Genomic DNA, 15,056 nt, shown 5'->3' on the forward strand with positions numbered 1-15,056 from the left:
AGGGTTTGAATAGGAGAGTAATGCGCAACAGAGAGAGAAATCCCTAATTTGCGATCGTATATTGCTGCTATCGAAGGTTTTGGGAGGAAGAAGTGATTCGAGGAAAGATTTGATACAAACATCGTGAGATTCTGAGGGATTGTAAGGTGTTGTTGAAAGTAATTCACGAATTGGTTGAAATAACCTGTTAAATTGAATGATAATTGCAAAGAAAAATCACTAAAACTATGAATTTACAGGCGTAAGGAAGAAGAAGAAACATAAGATGCAACTTACTGAAGACTGACAGCTTGTTTGGTAGAAACGGAGTGGATGGAAATCTCTTATTGTCTAATGTTTGGTTTTAAAACAAAATTAAGGTTCCGTTTGGTGGGATATAAAACATTTTCAGTGTAAAATGATTTTCATGGAAAATTAGCCCTATGTATTTAAGGGTGACTGAAAAAAATGTCAACCCTATTCATCAAGGGGCAAAGAAAAAGACCCCAAATATGTGCCGGGCAAAAAGACTCGAGCACAAAAGGGCATTAGACCCTAATACAACAAGCTGGGCAAGACCCAAGCACAACATGGGCAATAGACCCAACAACAGTGCATGTGATTGGCAAAGACCCAAAATACATATTGAAGCAAGAAGACATCATAAGTCGGATCAACAATCAAAATGCTGAAAATGGAAGGAAACAAGGAGCATGGAGTTTACCAACAATGAATCAAGCAAATAAAAAAATACACAAAGAATACCAGGGAAGCAAAAGTGGAGGAGTAAACAATAAGATAAAGGCCGGGGAGCATTAACAAGGTCACAAGGACATCAAGAACACCAAATAAGTGCGCAACTTTTGATCTTTGCAAATTCAAGGAGGACCCAACAAGGATACAATTATGGGAGAGTTGAGCAAAATTATTTACAAGTATGAAAGTCAGATTTTTCAAGATTAAGGGGAGTGTTAGAAATAGTAATCTAGAAAAATCTAATGTAATAATAAAGATGAATTCTAGAGTTATGTAAACAAATATCTATTGAAATTAAAACATATTATAGAAAAATCTAGGAATGAAGAATCTAGAATAAACTAGCCTGAGATATTATTAGATCATATAAGAATAGTGTAGAATATTCTAGATTTAGACATACCACTCCTATAAATATGTGTTAGCATTGTATGTAGGAGTGGAGTCATATTATGTACCTCCTCCCACATTCATAAGCAAGAGTTCTCTTATGGAACCTTGCATACCACATAACATATGTATCTCCCCAAGTTTGTAACAAATTATTCCAATCAATAAAAATTCATAAATTACAAAATTGGTCCATTAACCTTCCGCATGCGCCTGTCAAAAATTTCTATCAAGAGATCCGAGGGACGTCTGATATTAAATGTTTTGCCAATGTCATAATCCAAGACCCGCATTGTGAGGTGAGTGCCCTCCCAAGAAAAATCAACAATGTCTCCAATTTGGAGACGGCGATCTCGGACGAATAATCTCGAACCATTTCTAAGCCATCTTCTCATCCCTTCGAGTCTTCACGCGGTGGCATAAGACATGACATATTGCTGATTAGAGTTAAGATCTATTGCTGGGATGTCAAAAGAACCGGCATTATTGCACAGACCTTGTTGTTGGTCAGAAAGATTCGGCCATATCAGCCGTTGATGCATATCAACATCTACGTAAAAGGAAGAAATTATATCTTGTCGCATCAAGACTTTCCGTATAACGACCATTGTTGTAGTTAGGGGTGCTTATCGAGCGAGCCGAGCCCGAATAGCACTGGGCTCGGCTCGAGCTCGTTTAAAATTTTCCAGGCTCGGCTCCGCTCGGCTCGTGAGCTCGCCGAGCTTGGGAGAGCCGAGCTTGAGCTCGGCTCGTGATGGAATTTTGGGGCTCGAGCTCGGCTCGCGAGCTCGTTTAGGCTCGCCTCGCGAGCTCGTTTAGGCTCGCCTCGCGAGCTCGCTTAGGCTCGACTAATGAGCTTGGCTTGGCTCGAAGTAGGTGAGCTTGTTCACTCACCCATCATATGCTTTTATAACTTGATTTCCCTCTTAGCATTGCTAAGATTTCAATGTGGGACTTCATGTTTTGTTAAAGAAAAACAAAGTCACTATACCCATTTCAACGTGGAACTTTATGTTTTGTTTAAGATAAACAAACTCATTCTACATATGCTTAGCTTATATAACTTGGAATCCCTCTTAGCATTGCTAAAATTTCAATGTGGGACTCCATGTTTTGTTAATAAAAAAAACTCATTATACCCTTGTTTTGTTTACATATGCTTTTATAACTTGGACTCCATGTTTTGCTAAAGAAAAAATTATCAAATATTTTAAGTATTAAATAATCAACTATTTAAAATTATACTTCATTCCCTCTATGAAGAAAATAAATTATAGTTTTTGTTTTCCAACCAAGGAGATACAAAATTAAACTTTAAGCTGAAGTAAGGAATAGTAGCTATTTATAAAAAAAATAAGGTTGATCCTTGTTTTCCTAACCAATGTGGGACTTTAGTGCCTAGTGGAGTAGAGGTGAAGTTGGATCACAAATTAAAATATATAATTTGTAATCTAAATTAAAATATAAGTTAGTATTAAATTTTTTTAATATAAAATATTTTTTAATATAAATATTTTTTTTAATATAAAATAATAAACGAGCTACTCACGAGCTTTACGAGCCGAGCTTTGCCTAGCTCGGCTCGACTCGTTTAAGTCTCGAGCCGAGCCCGAGCTCGAGCCGAGCTTCAACGAGCCGAGGTTTGACCGAGCCGAGCCCGAGCTTGTCAGGCTCATTATCACCCCTAGTTGTAGTTTTACTTGTTGGACAGATAATTATTTCTGGGTTTATGTTAGAGAGAGAGAAAGAAAGCGTTTGTTACAGAGTGTGAGGAGAGAGAAGAAGAAGGAATGAAGGTAGTTTAGTGGTTTTGGCGGTAAAGTTTGTTGAATAAATAAAGCTTTAAAAGATATTTTTTTTTTTTTTTTACCAAGCTTTAAAAATACTTCATTCTATTATTATCGTAACATCCGCCCTTTAATACACTAAGAGTTTTTAGGTTTAGGCTATACCTTGGGTGATTATGTTTTTTATTGATTAATATTTGTTTGAAATAGTAATACCGAATATCAAAATTAAATTAGTTAGCGATATATTTAGGTATAGTAGTATTAGTTTGAGGCTTTAAGCAAAAAAATAGATATTCGCTAGACTGATATCAGAAGAGGAGGAAGATCAAGGAAGTTTATTGTAATGTTGTTGTTGCGATTACTCTTTTCCTATACTAAGGGATTTTTTTAAAATAAAAAATCAGATCAAAATTGTAGAAATTGATGAATTGGCCAGTTTTTTTTTTTTACCTATTTTTAAATGAAGCAGTTTTTTTTTTAATTTTTCGATGTCCCATCCCTGTTGCCTTATACTAGAATAGAGTTGCTTGATGTCAGGGGATCAAATCTTGTAAAATGCATTTAATATTTTTTTTAAAAAATTGTATGTGTATTATATATGCATTACATGCATAGAAAACCTATTAAATGAAGTAATGGACAACTTATTCTACATTTATATTTATTTTATGAATATTTTACGTTCTAGTAGTGTGATAGAAATACGTAGTAGGATTATACCTATTAAAATTAATGTCATATCACACTGTTGATAACATGAAAAGAGTCCAAACTGTCAATTTCAAATTTTCAAAAGGTAACTGGTTCAAGAGAAAATGAGAAATGTCATTGTTTATACTTCATACTAAATTAGCTCTACAATTAAACATCATCCAATCTGAATGAGTACTGCATATCTACAAAACTACTACTATAACAAAGCAAAATGTTTGGAGGCTAAGCAGCTAAACACCAGCACAACTAACGCCAGCACGAACGAAAGATATCCATGTCCCTTAGATGTCAAAGAAAATAAAAGGGAGATAGCCCTCCTGGAATTTAGCTAACTAACTAGAGCATGTAGATGGTACTCGAGTACGAGACATAGCATATCCTGAACGCAGTCCGCCAATCTAACCAGCCTCTTTATATTGCAAACCCTATCTGACTTATGTGCCAACTTCTCCAGGGCTCCAATATACGAAGCCTTGGCCGTGCCTTTGTGTTACCATGTTTTCTTAAAAATGCTTCATCCCCCTGAGTGCAAAGGAACTTTCATATTCATTGGATGACCTGCATTACACCATAGTAGCTTCAGTATCAGATCCATTTGAAGCCAAAAATGCACCAAAAAGAGCAGAAAAACATATTGGTTAGAGATGAGGCTTAATGGCAAGTACAGACTTACAGCAAAAACACAAGCTTTCTGCAAAGCAGAAAACCCCTTCTCATCATAGCACTTTCGATAACCTAACCCCTTTTATCATCTACTCATCACAACTGTAATGGGGCCTCATTTACCAGTTTGTTAAAGAAGATAGATCAGTTTCAGGTTCAGCTGCTCCTTGTAAAAGATAATTTTCACACTTGTCATCAACAGTTTACCTAGAAAACCTTTAGATTGTAACCCTTTGCATCTAAAAGTTACAGCAGAAAAGTAACAGTTTACCTAGACTAAACTAGAAAACTGCACCTCTTCCCCTGAAATTTCATTTAAATAAACAATCTTGAAGTCATAGCAAATATCAAATATAAGAACACTCTCGTACGCATAGCAATTTTCTCTTCTCGACTTCAACTTCCCAGCTCTCCATTACTTCATGACAATGATTTCCTAAAGACAATATGCATAAAGAATATTTCCAGACCAGCACAGCAAATTCATCTTAGTATACAAATTTATTTGACAGGGAACAGTATATTTTCCATAAGACTGAGACAAAGTGAAGTAGCTAGAATCCTTACTGATGTGGCCTTTCCACCAATGGACTGAACAAGACTCGTCAAGTTTGGATCATCCTTGTGCTTTTCCCAAGTCAATTCAAATTGTAGTCCTTTGCATCTAAAAGTTACAGCAGAAAAAACAAGGATTAATCACCTCCAAGACAAAACAATAAGCAAAGGGGAAACAAATAACCTAGAATCAGTCATTACCGCTGAAGCAGGATTAATATCTGACATATACATAATCTTATCTCCTCTCGAGCACTTTTCGTAGCAGCCTCCTTGAATAAATTGGCCAGTTCATCCACTAATCTGCAATTCAGAGCATACAAATTGCTAAAAGATTAAAGAAATCAAAACCAGATGGTTCCCAATCACACACTAGGACAATGAGGAGCCAAGTAGTCTTAAAATTCACCATGATTTCATGGCCAATAAAGGACAGAGGAACAATTTACACCTATATATGACATATAATATATACACGGATTAAACATGCATGCACACATTATCATGTAGGACAATCATCAAAGCTCACCTTACAGTGTACGGACTGCTCCTTATCCATGTCAACTTTACAACTGCACGGATCCTTGAAAGAACCTATATCAATTCCAAGATCATTTCAAACTTTCATTTGTCATCATGAACATCTTTAAGCAATCTAATAGCAGATTGTGGGAGCAAAGTAGATGAGAAAGGAAGAAAATGAGTACTTTCGTCACAGAAAACACTTTCCCCCACATGGAGACATCAAAACTAACTTCCAAGTGATAGGTCAAAATAAGAAGAGCAAATTACACATCATCACTAATTCTACTGCTAGAAAAACATAATAGATAAGATATTAGCTGGAAAAGAGAATAACACCCTAATTCACCATAGCTAATAAACTGTCAGGTCAGGGCTACTTAATGGGCTAACAGAGAAAAATTGATGTTTAAACTAAAGTGCAGTAAATCAGAGCTTATGTCCTTAGTTCCATACCAACAAAACAGTTTCATCGTCATCTGCATGCATCCATTTGAAGAATAGGGGAAACAAACGTCTGAAGTGAGCTAGCAGAAAAAGCCCGACACAGCAAAAGAATGGTTCAATGAGTTCCAGCCATGCAATACGGTGATCCTTATTCCTAGGATGGCGCTCCAAATGACCTAGCATCTCGTTTAAAAGCTTCTCAAACCTGTACAAATGACCGTAAGTCCATAACTAAGAATAAGAGGCAATGCTGTTAAATTAACAGTCTTTTTCTTAGGGAAAAAAGATAAAAAATCCAGCTCTTGGTTGTACTGTATATGCCCTCATAGCTATAGCGTATGGCTACATACTACATACTATGCCCAAAGGTCAATTTGATTATTTCCCTCATAGTCACAAAGCAACCAGCTTATTTGGAGACTCAAGCATATAAAGTACTCTGTATGAGAAAGTGAGCAACTAATTGAAATTAATATACAAGGCAGACATTGTGTAACATACTTAGGAGCAAGGCCAATTTCAACATGAAAGCAGCATCAAAGTTAAAAATGAGAAACCAACGCAAAAGAAAAACAATGTCTTTTTAGTTAAACGGAGCAGAAAACTACATGGATTTCTATCCAAATGAACATCAAGTCCAAAAAGATAATCCCACATACAGAATAACAATCAGTGGTATCAATATTATGTGGATCCAGGTCTGCTGATGTAATGAACTGATGATTTGTGCAGAAGAATAAAGGAAGAAGATGAAGATATTGATAGATGGAAACGCAAATTACAGAAAATAAAAGGATAATTGCCAAGTTTTCGAGTGACTTGGTCACACTCCCAAAGCTAATCAACTAAAATGAACTTTCCAATATTTTCTTGATGCCCTTTTCTCTCCCTAATTTCCTCTATTTATAGTCTACTTTACTTCTTACACAAGCTAACATATTAACTAGAGTATATTACTAAAATACCCCTGCCCCCTAGGCTAGTCTATTACAGCTGATCACATGTTTTTCCGTGCTTCATAACATTATTCTGCGTAACTCTCCATCTAAACAGTGTATAATATCACAGTTCCAGACTAAAGGAATACATACCAGGGGCTACGGGGGTTATTTCTCTGCAAACAAGTCACAAGAAGTACAGACATCTCAACACCATATTGCCAATTTTCATCACTGGAAACGATATTTGACAACATGCATCAAGAATCACTTCTCCATATCCACCAAGCTCAGCAGCATTAACATTTTTAGCTATATGTATGAAGCTCAACATACCCTTCCCCTAGATTCAACAAAAACAAATCAAGTTAACATTAGAAAACGAAAAACATCTCAAATAGCAAAGATCATAGAAGCAGGCTGCATCCTAAGCAACAATTGAACAGAAACAACTTGCAAGGACTACATTTTGCCCTACATACAGAAAGTTCATAACAGAAATTACAATAATTGACAATGTTAAGCACAAATCACGCAAAGCGATTATTTTGTATGAATGTTTTTCCTTGCATGAACAAAATACCCTCTCCACGTCGCACCCTCTTTTAATCCAATTGTGTTCTTCAAAGTCTTGTAAAGGCAAGAGAGATGTTCCTCTTCAACATACACATTTATACAAAAAGAGTCCTCTTTCTACGGAAATTTTGCCGCTCTGAGCTTGTTCCCTCTACCTCATGTAAACATACAAGACCCCAAATAAGATTCAGGAAAGTTCCAAAACATTTACAAAGTATTACCCCACATATCCATAAAAGACTTTCAAGTGAACCTATGCATATGACAACTAAATGCTCATACTACATCAATCCAAGAAAATTTAAACACAGATAATGCCACAAAAAATGTAGTTTCACCTTACAACTAAAACAAATAATATCATACCAAGTACCAACACATGCCAACCAAATAACAAAACAACCAATATGAAAAGCATACTTTAACTTCAGAAGACCAATGATCAAGAGCTGTAAGCGCACACGGAATAATCAAAGCACACATTTCACCCAAATGCGGATGCTCAACCTGAAAGCAACAACACCACAATCTTCTTTTTATTCAAACTTCAAATTACTAATCATATAATAGAAATTTCATCAAATAGATATCTAAAACAAGAAACCTGTGAGACAAACCATCTAAGCTGATAAGCAGCAACAATGGCGTACGCAAGAGGAGTCCTAGCAGACGCAGCAGATATTTCATCACTGTCACCATTGATGGAACTCTCCTTGATGATATTCTTAATCAAAGGGAGTACATCTGGCATCAATTCGATCACCAATTTCTTCTCCGAACTCAAAATATCATCAGAATCGCCGTAAATGGATTCCGAAAGAGCTCGAAAAGCCGAATTCGCAGCGATTGAGAGTTTATTAGAAATCCAGCTAATGTGAGATGAATTTTTAGGGTTTGAAGAGGAGAGTAATGCGCAACAGAGAGAGAAATCCCTAATTTTCGATCGGATATTGCTGTTATCGAAGGTTTTGGGAGGAAGAAGTGATTCGAGGAAAGTTTTGATACAAACATCGTGAGATTCTGAGGGATTGTAAGGTGTTGTTGAAAGTAATTCACGAATTGGTTGAGATAACCTGTTAAATTGAATGATAATTGCAAAGAAAAATCACTAAAACTATGAATTTACAGGCGTAAGGAAGAAGAAGAAACACGAGTTGGAACTTACTGTGTGAGTTGTTGGAGATCAAATGTTGCGAAGGTTTTCGACATTTTGGCACTTACTCTGTTCTTCCGGAAGACTAGCGTATTAAGACTTAAGAGTAGACTATTAACACAACTATGGGTTAACGAGTCGAATCGAGACCGAGGCTTGATAGGTTCTTCGAATTTTTTTGAGTTTAAATTTTTTAGTTCAACTTACCTTAAAATTCAACTTAATATAAATATGTTTAGACTACTTATTTTGAGTTTTTCATAAGTATCGTCCATAATTTAAGTATAATTTTATATTTAAATCCTATAATATGGAAAATAAAATAGCTCGGCTCTATAAAATTTTGACCCGAGCTCGAATAGTTTGCGAGCCAGCTAGGTTCATTAACAGTAACACCCCTAAATAGTAAATACAACATACAATTTTTTTTTTTTGGTGAATAGTGGTACTTCCAACATACAAGCTCATGTGTGCACAAATGTGCAACCCAAGACCCTTTTGAGGTCCAGAGACCGGGTCCAAGTGAGTTGATCATAGTCGCTCTGTTTCTAATTATAAAGCATTTTGCTCAAAACAATTTGTTTTACCATATAAGGTATTTTATAGTAATACCAATGTATAATGTAAGATTAATTGTCATTTTATACTACTAAGGTAAGATCGTAGGGTGGGACGTGGGTTTGTATTATCGGTAGAAATTTGCCACATGAATGTCTTTACATATTCTAAAATCACTATTATTTTCTGACGATGTCGATAACTATAAATTTAGCTAATACTTCATTTTGTGTAGTACACATCACATTCACCGTGTGGTCCTAAACTCAAAATCTCATCCGTTTTGTTTCAAAAGAAACATTGGGACAAATGACACTATTCATTAATTAATTTTGACTCCAATTTATCGCCATTATATAAAGAAAAACATAGTCAAGTGAGATATTATTGGATTCGTCTCGATATATACTACCAAATTATAACTTTTTTTTTTATATTTTTTACATATGCACAACTAAAGATATTAATTATCAAAAAAGCGTGCTGGATTACATAACAAAGCAAACATTTCATTTAAACAGAGGGAATATCATCTGGAAAAAACTTTGTATACCTACTGGTCAGACTACCCACCATTAATAAAGACTTATTTAGGGTTATAGCAGTGAAATCCAATTCAGCATAATTATTATTTTTTAATACTCTATTAGTAGTGTGTTGTCTACCCATTGAATAGGTGTAGTAATGTCCGTATTATTTTTATATTTACGGGCTCATAAAAATACTCCCTCCGTCCCATAATAGAGTGCCTACTTCATTTCTTGTGAGTCAAACTTTAAAATCTTTGACCAAATATTCTCATTTGTATATATAAAAAAAAACATATTCATGTGGGATCTTGTTAGATTCGTCTCACTGTGTAGTTTCATAATATCAACTTTTTATATTTTTTTTATTAATACGGAATCGAAGATATTAAAGATCAAAGTTACGTCTTGGAGACCGTGTAAAAAAAGAAACAAACACTATATTATGAGACGGATGGAGTATTTAATTATGTATGGTAAAGGAAAACAAGAGATGACCAAACAATAATTTCTTGTCATCTTCAATGATGCTCTTAAGATGCCAATAACCATCGTGTGGCAAACACAATGCTCACCCCAAATACAACTATACAACCAACGACTATAAATTTCCTACCACAACTCCACAACCTTCTCAAGATAAGCAAATCAGATAACAAATTCCACATAAACTTGCCATGTGGCAGATAAGGTATCACCACAAACTTCCTCTATATCATACCCTTCACCCATTCACATATTTTCTCCCAACACAACCTTTCCACTATTAAAAAAAAAGCACCAAAACTACAACTACTACAACTACTAGACCTACTAAAAATAGTAGTAATGGCAGCAACAACAACAACAATGATGGGCATGGCAGCCACCTTTGTGCCAAAACCTCAATTACCAATGATGGGTGCACTCTCCACCAACACCGGCCGAGCCGTGTTCGGGCTTAAGGCCGGGTCTCGTGGTGGGAGAGTAGTTGCAATGGCAACATACAAAGTGACACTTATTACACCATCGGGCACTCAAGAGTTTGAGTGCCCTGATGATGTATATGTCTTAGATGCTGCTGAAGAGCAGGGCCTTGATTTGCCCTACTCATGCAGGGCTGGCTCGTGCAGCTCATGCGCCGGTAAACTTAAAACTGGTAGTCTGGATCAATCAGACCAAAGTTTTTTGGATGATGATCAAATTGAAGAAGGATGGGTTCTTACTTGTGCTGCTTACCCTTCTAGTGATGTTACTATTGAGACTCACAAGGAGGAGGAGCTTACTGCTTAATTTTTTTTTTTTCTTCTTCTTATTTTGCTAAACCTTCCATTTTTTGTTAACAATTGGGAGGGAAAAATTAAAGATGGATAAATTGATGGGGGGAGATTTTACTCCCTCTTAAAGTATTTCTTTGTGGGTTGTGTATTATTATGTTAATCATCAATTAATCAAGTCATGTTATAAGTTGTTTATACTTTGCTTTTATTTGGATAGTTCATGCTCTACGCCAAGTTTTTGTATTCTATTTTCTAGGGTATCAAATACTTCTATGATTTTGAAAAAGTTTATGGAGCTAGTTATATTTGTTATCTTTGCAAGGAAATTAATACTTTCAACATTATATATCGGTACACTAGCGCTTAAACATATTAGAGGAGGTTACTACTTGTTAACCTAATTACTTGCAGAATCGTACTCCTAGAGTCTTAGTGCCTAAAATTTGTGTGTACCAACAAAAAAACCTAAAATTTGTGTGTTAGAGGACTAACCAACGTGGCATAAAAATTGACCAATAAGTCCAAGAAACCTAAGGGCCAACTATCAATGTAGCCCAAGAGGCAGGACGAATTGCCTAGTCTCTCGGTGACTTTGTATTTTAAAGATGATAACGTATTGTGTCGGACTCGTCCGACCATAATCTTGGTCGGACGACTTTCAGGTGGTTCCAATTTTTTTTCAGGTAGTCTTCATTTTTTTTCTGGTGGTTCCAATTTTTTTCAGGTAGTCTTCATTTTGTTTTCAGTTAGTCTTCTTTGTTTTTCAGTGGGTTTTTGTGCTTCAGTTAGACTTACTTGGATTTCAGTTGATCTTTATTCTTTTTCAGGTAGTCTACATTTTTCTTCAGGTAGTCTTCATTTTGTTTCAGTTAGTCCATTATTTCTTTCAGTTGGTCCAACTGAAAGAAAAGAAAGTCTAACTGAAAGACAAGAAAGTCCAACTGAAAGAAAAGGAAGTCCAACTGAAAGAAAACAAAGTCCAACTGAAAGAAAAGAAAGTCCAATTGAAAGAAAACAAAGACCAACTGAAAAGAAAACAAAACACTAACCTCTGCTTTCTCTCACTTTCTCCTTCTTTTTCATTCCTCTTAGCTAATTTATACCAGCTTATAAAAATTATTATTAACCCCTCAAACAATTATTACAGCAAGTCAGCAACTATTGTAAATGGATTCATGTTGGATTGCTGGTAATGTATGGCACACAGTAGCACAAATTCATCACATGTTTTATTGACCATTTCAATCCTTCTACTTTTTCTCCTCTTATTCTTCGTTGACTATTAGACTCGTAGTCGCAGCTTAAGTCGCAGCAGCCCAAAATACTCGCAGAACCTGACGGAGCCAATGTGTGCGTAAGTACCAACGGCGTGTTGTCAGTGAAAAAGGTGGTGCCGTGGTGGTACTCAGTAGTGACGGAGCCGCCGTGGTGTTTGAGTGATGCATCCACCTTCTCCAGGGCAAGGCACCTAATGTTACCCAGTTCATGCTTGAATCTGCTGTTGATCCGTCACCGGAAACCACCGAGGTTGATGTTGTCGACGACGTCGCCTCCATTTTAATATACCCGGGCTGTTTCAGAAGATTGAGGTGTTGGTTTTGTGGAGGGAAGTCGAAACTAAAATTGTATAGTACTGGGCTCAGCCCGTCTGACGAGAATATTGGGTCAGACGGTCTGACCCAATACTTTCACTTTAAAGATTGTCTCTTTCTAATTATTTTTTACTTTTTTTTTAGAATTACATTGAATAGTTAGGTAGTTTTGTCCTTCAGTGACTATATGGGATAGAAAAAAAAATAGAGAAAGATGATGAAAATGACATTTACCTTTTAAGAAAATGCTAATATTTTTTAGAGAAAAGCTAAAATACAACATGGGGCAATCTTCTAGGAATTGTAAAGACATTTCTAGATGGACTTGGCCTATATAATGCATTGTAATTGGAAAAATATTGGTACCATAAAATTTTAAAATATTAGTTGGTATTTAAAAACCTTTTAATGGGTCTAGTGTTATAAAATAAAATATTCAAAATAGTATTAATACGTTCACCAATACTCCTCAATCCTATGTTTGGCACGCTCATTTGCAACACATAAGAACTGTACACATGAATCATGAATTCATGATCAAATTATGTGTATACATGCAAAAACTAACAAAAAGAAAGGTGTAGCTTATTATGCAACCAACAATTTAGATGATTGTAAAGTTCAATACAAGATGTGCTAGGAATGTCAACTGGGATACACAATGGATGGATTGATGGTTTCCTTTCCCATATGTCGTACTCATATTTTTATTTTCATATGTAGTCCAATAGCGGAAGGATTAAGGTTAATTTTATAGAGCTTTTCTTACACAAGGGACAAGGCTTTATTGGACCGTGTTAGTTATTATTGAACAAGGTCATTATGGGGCCAATAAAATAATTCAATAATTTGGGGAAATAAAATAGATATTGTAAAAAAAAATTACATGTACGAATTTGTATTCAATTATACTCACTTTTCTCTTTCTCCGTTCACTATTTTTCTTGTCCGTCTATCAGCCTGCCCATTATCGGGCCACCATCGACCCAGCCCACTACGACCCTGCATGAGCTGATCCTTTCATGACCCGATCCGTTTTGAGTTGCACCGACCCTGACCCGATTTGTCAAATAATCAGGTCTACTTGCTACCATGCCTACCAATAGCGAATACAAACGTGAACAACCATATTCCCTTGACGAACATTAAGATGATCATATTATTCACCGCACAGCCCATCTTTCGATTACCCACTTGTACCGTGTTACCCGCCCCACTATCAATTTCAAGTAATGATGAAATCTACCTATACGCTATACCACTAAATATAACATGATATTGGAATGTCATGCCTTAAATAACCGTTACTTATTAATTGTGTTAGGGTTTGAGGAATTGTTTGAATGGAGTACTTTTATTAATTAATAGTGTATTAAACTCTATTCGATAAACTTAAACTAGTATTTGGGCTTGGGCGTTGTCCTAGGTTGGTATTGTATTTTCGAACTTGATATGCATTTTTTTCCATTCACATTTTAATATATTAAGGAAAAATCAATATTTAAAAGATACAAATATAATAATGTGGACACCTAAAGCATGATTTAAAGTTGGTTGAGATAGTAATTGTGTCATGAAATAATATCAAGAGGTCTCGGGTTCAAATCTTGTTACAAGCTAATTTTACTTTTGTTAATCGACATAACTTAAACTATTCACTGAATTCAAAAGGTAGTGGTATCGATTCTCATATGTTATCCCTGAGGTATAGAGATCAAACCTCATAGGACACATTTGAGTAATTTCCCATATTCTCCCTCAAGTGAATCCCCTATCTCTTATAAGACTGACTCTTTCTGCACATAGGTCACAATTATTTGCTTCTATCTCTCTGCTTTCTTTAATTCCACAGTCTCTGTCAACATCTTACTTATTTTAGAATAGATGATGTATGGTAGTATTAAATGGTAAAGCACTAAAACTCCTATAATACACAAAAGTTTACATATTATAGATTCGTACATGAGACGAGGTTTTCCTCCGTTCTTTTTATATTATAATAATTACTATGTTGGGTAGTTTCACATCTATTGCAACAATTTCAATTTTGGTATAAAAAACAACTTTAATTGACAATATTGCCCTTATTTTATCTTATTAAAACCATCAATAATTACTCATTTTGCCTTATAAAATTGCTTTTATTTTCTAAGGATGATTTCTCTCCTACTCTATTTAATTAAAGAGTTACTTTTATGCTAAACTACTCATTTGTTCCAAATACTTAAAAAATGTGTCTAAACACATTGTTGTAATAGAAAAAGAACGGATGTAGTATGAGTTCATATTTAGTTTTTACTACTTATAACCTTCAATTTTGGCTTTTTTTAGGGACATTTTTGGACTTCTCCGGACCTCGTCATATTTCTCCCGAAACATTACTAGGAAAGTCGACATGAACACCCCAATTGCTCATTTCTCGTGAAACCCAAAAGTACCTCGCAATGAACGTAAAGGCATCCATATATTCGTTCCAAGCCATATGACTCCCTTCCAATGACCTCCCATGTCCCTAGGAGGCATCTCCTGGCGTTCGGAACTCGGACCCCAGAAAAGTTCGAAAGCGTGTATTATAACCTTCAATTTTGGCTGTTTTTGGGACTTTTTTTTACTTTTTCGGGCCTGATCATATTTTCT

At 35.5% G+C, this 15,056-nt stretch overlaps 2 protein-coding genes and 1 long non-coding RNA gene across 3 annotated transcripts; 1 reads left to right on the top strand and 2 right to left on the bottom strand.

Moving 5' to 3' along the window:
* Positions 1 to 18: 18 nt before the first annotated feature.
* Positions 19 to 364, bottom strand: LOC130590421 (uncharacterized). The gene is made up of 2 exons (XR_008968357.1): positions 277 to 364; positions 19 to 184 (listed from the first exon to the last, which is right to left on the bottom strand). It is a non-coding gene; the product is annotated as an uncharacterized LOC130590421 (long non-coding RNA).
* Positions 365 to 3,667: 3,303 nt separating this feature from the next.
* On the bottom strand, positions 3,668 to 8,654 carry LOC104903721 (uncharacterized protein At2g39910). The gene is given in 10 exon segments (XM_010691855.4): positions 3,668 to 4,187; positions 4,860 to 4,956; positions 5,049 to 5,150; positions 5,377 to 5,441; positions 5,826 to 6,021; positions 6,908 to 7,004; positions 7,007 to 7,097; positions 7,751 to 7,837; positions 7,935 to 8,403; positions 8,496 to 8,654. Coding segments are annotated over 10 exon segments (1,260 nt in total). The 5' UTR covers positions 8,540 to 8,654; the 3' UTR covers positions 3,668 to 4,175.
* Positions 8,655 to 10,301: 1,647 nt separating this feature from the next.
* Positions 10,302 to 11,022, top strand: LOC104903711 (ferredoxin-1, chloroplastic). Its single transcript, XM_010691819.4, has one exon. The coding sequence runs from the start codon at positions 10,397 to 10,399 to the stop codon at positions 10,838 to 10,840; it is 444 nt and encodes a 147-aa protein (XP_010690121.1). The 5' UTR covers positions 10,302 to 10,396; the 3' UTR covers positions 10,841 to 11,022.
* The last annotated feature ends 4,034 nt before the right edge of the window (positions 11,023 to 15,056 follow it).

Source organism: Beta vulgaris, chromosome 2, assembly GCF_026745355.1.
Source record: "Beta vulgaris subsp. vulgaris cultivar EL10 chromosome 2, EL10.2, whole genome shotgun sequence".
NCBI classification, from domain to species: Eukaryota; Viridiplantae; Streptophyta; class Magnoliopsida; order Caryophyllales; family Amaranthaceae; genus Beta; species Beta vulgaris.

What these genes read in the sequence shown, in the direction of transcription:
- LOC104903711 (XM_010691819.4), top strand. Translation starts at nt 10,397, where the DNA reads ATGGCAGCAACAACAACAACAATGATGGGCATGGCAGCCACCTTTGTG.